The following is a 5,112-nucleotide window of genomic DNA, read 5'->3' as shown; positions in this document are numbered from 1 at the left end:
TTATATGTCTAGGAATCATTTACCAATGGCATTCATGTCAATTTTCAGGTTACAGAAAAGATGGATGGAAAACTGGGGGAGTTTGGGGTGGATAGATTAGAGTTAAGGTGAAGGACAACTTCAGGCCCACCTAACAATGTGTGACAAAGACCATTTATAAATTGTGCTCAAGTAATGTATATTCCGCAATCTAATGTAAAAGTAACCATTAGCTAAAAATACCCATATGGTACAGTGTTAACAAATAAAAATGGCTCCTGTTCATACTAAACCAACAGTTTCCTGTCTCTCAGATTTATGTTGGATATAGCAGAACATGTGTGTGTGTGTGTGTGTTTGTGGGGGGGGGGGGGGGGGTTACTGATCTCTTCAGAGCCTTGGGCAGCATAACATTCATACTAATGTTATTAAAATTAGGTTGGGGGTCCTACTGTACCTGCTCCTTGATGACTTGGCGCTGTTATTGACATCCTACTTCCTGCAGCGTTATCTGTTGTTGTTGTTGTGTAAGTAATGAACATGCTAGCACGCCAGAGCAGACAGACGCTCTCAAAGGGGATAATGTCCATATTCTAGTTTATTATTGACTGGTTTTGTTGTGTCTGTCGGTATTTAGATATACAAGTGCTATGAATTATTATTATTATTCTGAGCTGTCCTTTCCAGAAAGTTACCTCAAAACTAAATAGTGACCATTTATGAGCTGTAGTGACAAAGTGACAGTGTTTTCTTCCTCCTGTTGTAGTTACTGGTGCTTCAGATCTCCAAGGCTCACCTTGACATTATGAATGCTCATGAGATTCCTGCAGTTGTCCAGGTACTGTTTGAGGTCACTGTCCTAGAAGACATGACAGCATCAAACTCAGTCCACCACTAAAAAGAGGCAAGTACCTCTTGATCAAATGAATACTGGAAGCTGAATTTACTCACCAGGTACTCAAACACCAGCGTGAGGCAGCGCTCGGTATGGATGATGTCGTGCAGTGTGACAATATTGGCATGCTTTAGGTTTTTCAGCAGGGACACTGGTTGGACACAGGAAGGAGAGAGGAGTTCTGCTGTTTTTTTTCTCCAAAATGTTTTAAATTCACAATAGAAACTTACATAAGCCAACCATAGCACCACCTTTGTTTCCCCCTTGACCCTTAATGGATAAGCAGTATAGAAAATGGATGAATGGATGTAAACTTTGTCTCTAAATATACTTGATTCAGACAACACGCAAAATCAACTGACAGGTGCAAGTACAATGTTGAAAAAAATCACAGAAAACAAATTAAAAAATATGAAATAAACATTAAAGGACATTCCAGATCGATAAGACTATATTCCACTTTTTCAGAGCCTGATTAAAAGATATCTGCTTCAAGAAGTTTCAGAGACCCTGGAAGTTTGCTCCATTCGGCTGCCACTGCCAATAAGAAGGTAATTTTTCCTAAATGACTTTAAATCTGAAAACAATAAAACTCAATGACCTGCCTCGTGTTGCATGATTGTGAAGCAATTCAAATAATTGGCCAGATGTTTGGGGACCTCACTGTGAACAAGTCCCAAACTGATTTGATTGACTCATTTCTCCACTGGGAGACAGTTAATTTGTTTAAAATGCCAAAAAACAAGATGAGTAAGAGGAGACAACTCTAAAACAACCGTTATTATTCGCATTATCATGCAAGGAGGTAGCTCAATCACATGATAGCTGGCCAAACTGCTCCTCAGCTCTCAAACTCAACACAAATTTTCTCATTTCTCATTTCATTTTTGTAGCAAAAAGTCAGATGAATAGTTGGCATTTTGGAGAGGCTGATTAAATCACTCTGTTGTTTAGTTAACTAAGGATAAATTCTGTTACTTGTGTTTTATTTACAGCTAAAATAATGAATCATAAAAATTGATAGTCATCCAAAATAACAATAGTGGTTGCAACTTGCACCCTGACTGTCTGCCCTGAATGGACTTGAACCTTAAGAAGAATCATTGGTAACACCTATGTTTACTTACTCTTTTATATCAAAATGGCTGCTGTGACAAAGGTCTATTGTGGTCCAGTATTTCTGAAGTAAGTAAAATGATCTTTTCAAAACATAACCTTCAGCCACTCTTCCTCCTCACCTTGTTGACACTTGCTAGTAACCACAGTTATTAGCTAACATGTGTAATAAATACTAAAGGTAGTAGCTTGAATTTATACAGCATCTTTTGAGGTAGCTTTACAGGTACAAGGGAGATAAACAAACCAGTACATACAAAAACACAATGTATTGGTTGTTTGAGGCAGATTACATCCAATTACGAGAAGAAAAATAGAAGTGTAGATTAGAAACGAAACAGAATGAGGCAGGTGCTGAAAGACCAATCTTTTTCAAAAGGCTTCGTGATGATTCATTGCCGATTTTGTTTGGACTAATCTAAACTCTAAATTAGGGCAACCCAGAGAAGCTAAGTGTCTTCTTTAACTTCATTCAAGTGGTTTTCTTAAATCTTGATCATGAAGTTCTCCTGTTTTGATAGGGTAAAGAAAGGTTTGCATTTTACTGATGTAAACATTTCATTTTTGGACAATGATATATATTGTTCTCAGTTATGAGTATTGCACATTAAGTAAATAAATGCTTTAAATTGAGTAAGATGTCTATGTTTTTAGATTGTGTTAATAGAAATTCAATGGTTCAAGGCAATCTGTTTCATCAAATGAAGCAAGTGGCCACAGCAAAGGTTGAGCTTGTCACAACTACAATGTACGGTAATAGTTTGCTCAAGTGGAAATCAAATAAATCAGTTCAGCTTAAGCGGCAACATTTATTCATTTAAGTTAATCTTACTTAAATCAGGTACATTTAATAACACATTTTAAAAATATTTGGATTAATGATGCATAAGATTCTTGAATATTTAACGGTTTAATTCACTTAATTTACTGTAACTGGTAACATTAGCTTTATGTACCCAAAGTACATCAGTAATAAATATTTGAGTTACTGTGAAGCATCCATCCATCGTCATCTTCCGCTTATTCCTTACTAGTAAGGGTTGCAGGGGGGCTGGAGCCTATCCCAGCATCTACGGGCGAGAGGCAGGGTTCACCCTGGACAGGTCGCCAGTCCATCACAGGGCCAACATACAGAGATGAACAACCATTCACACTCACATTCATACCTACGGTCAATTTAGAGAATCCAATCTACTGTGAAGCATATCAAATAATAATTTTATTCTTACATTGCTTGAGTTAATACACTGAATTGTTTAAGGTTATCAGTTTCCTCATAGGCGGCACGGTGGTGCAGTGGTCAGCACTGTCGCCTCACAGCAAAGTTCGAGTCCCGGCTCAAGCGCGGGATCTTTCTGTGTGGAGTCTGCATGTTCTCCCTGTTCCTGCGTGGGTTCTCTCTGGTACTCCAGCTTCCTCCCACAGTCCAAAGACATCATGGGGGGAGGCTGACTGGATATTCTAAATTGACCATAGGTGTGACTGTGAGCGTGAATAGTTGTTCGTCTCTGTATTTTGGCCCTGCGATGGACTGGTGACCTGTCCAGGGTGAACCCCGCCTCTCGCCCGAAGGTTGCTGGGATAGGCTCCAGCCCCCCCCGCGACCCTTAACAGGATAAGTGGTAGAAGATGGATGGATGTTTCCTCATACAGTTTGAGTTGAGGTAACTCATCAGGTTTTACAGTGCACAGGAAGATCTCCTGAGGTGAGGGTATGATGTGTTCTAATCTAGAATTGCTGTCCCCTTGATGACAGGAATGTGTGTGCGTGTGTGTGTGTGTGTGTGTGTGTGTGTGTGTGTGTGTGTACCCTCTCTGATAGCAGTACAAGGAGCTCCCTCCTCATGCTCCAGACGAATCTCTTTTAATGCCACCAGCTTCTCTGTGAGTTTGCTTCGCCCTTTAAACACTGTGGCATATGTCCCCTATTAACACAGAGAGAGAAAGAGGGAAATGTTATTTGTGTACCAGTAGCTGTGCCTTCATTCCGCTACATCAGTAATGGTGGTTGCATGGTAGCAGAGCAGGGTGTCTAGTAGGTTCTTGGTTTGCTCCCAGTCACCTACAGTGGCCATCTCAAATCATCTCATCCTGCGAGAATAAAATGTGTGTAAATGTGTTGTTCATGAGACGAGAAGTTATGTAAAAGAACCTCAGCTTTTATTATTTTCACTGAATTAGTTCCAAGAACTTTTTTCCAGCACTTGGAAGACAAGCATACCAAGACCTGAATGCTTTGGCGTGGACCAGCTGTTAGCCATGCAACATGAACCGAGGCGTTACCATTTTGAATAACAAAAACAAACCCCTAGCCCCTTATCCGCTAGCAAAACCCACATGATTTCTGACCAGTAAATGGGCTACATTCAGCATTTGTTGATACATTTAGGTGTGCTTGACATGTTGCCTGTATGAAACCAGCGATCCAATACGAAAAGGCACCAAGTCTCCCTTATCAACTGATTTCTACCAGAGCAAATTAACCACAGGTGTGAAAATGCCCTTGGTCTTCTCTGGCTTTGCAAAACCTGTTGATAAATGTAGACTCATAACGGAAGTTAAACCTTCATTACAGAGCTAGATGTAGCTTTAGCCGTAGCTTGACCTCAGTCATTAAAGTTTTCTTGAGTCCAGATGATAGTTAATAGATAAACAGCCAGAGCTTGTGTGAGCTTGATTGGCTACTTGTGCTCAGGTAAGGGATGTTGTAGTCAGTATTCATTGTTTTTACTCTGTATAATGGAAATATTTAGTGTGTAGTACATTTAGTATGAATTAATTTATTGACGGAAATTTTAGTATTGCGTATGGCCAGCCTATGTAGGCCAGAGAGCTAGGGAGGGTGGCTCAAACTCGAGGAGAGGAGAGGTTGTAGGGTGGAGAGATGGGTGAGCTCACATATGAAAGAAGAGAGAACAGCACACCGCCAGCGGCATGGGGCCTGTCACAAATAATGCATGTTCTGACTGCTTTAGAGGTTTGTTGAAGGCTGGCATTTAGGGCTTACCAAAGACAAATGTAAAGGGGGTGCCATTAAGTTCTTAACTGGCTATACAAAGACATGATCAAACATCCGGGGAATGCTGTTTGACAATGCTATAACACAGGGAGAATAAACATAC

General features: G+C 40.2%; 1 protein-coding gene across 3 annotated transcripts in view; it reads right to left on the bottom strand.

Annotated features, from left to right (window-relative positions):
* Window positions 1–5,112, bottom strand: part of cdk18 (cyclin dependent kinase 18) — a 40,008-nt gene that overhangs the window by 13,100 nt on the left and 21,796 nt on the right. For all 3 annotated transcript variants that reach the window (XM_086198390.1, XM_086198388.1, XM_086198391.1), the window contains exons 6-8: window positions 3,801–3,915; window positions 931–1,025; window positions 776–838 (exon numbers count right to left, since the gene is read on the bottom strand). In XM_086198390.1, the coding sequence (XP_086054516.1) occupies window positions 776–838; window positions 931–1,025; window positions 3,801–3,915 (273 nt within the window). The remainder of the gene's footprint in view (window positions 1–775; window positions 839–930; window positions 1,026–3,800; window positions 3,916–5,112) is intronic.

The sequence above is a fragment of the Aulostomus chinensis genome, chromosome 3 (assembly GCF_037954235.1).
Source record: "Aulostomus chinensis isolate RoL2024-O1b breed Wild chromosome 3, RoL_Achi_v1.0, whole genome shotgun sequence".
NCBI classification, from domain to species: domain Eukaryota; kingdom Metazoa; phylum Chordata; class Actinopteri; order Syngnathiformes; family Aulostomidae; genus Aulostomus; species Aulostomus chinensis.
Note: the sequence above shows the minus strand (reverse complement) of the source record. Positions and strands in the feature narration are given on the sequence as shown.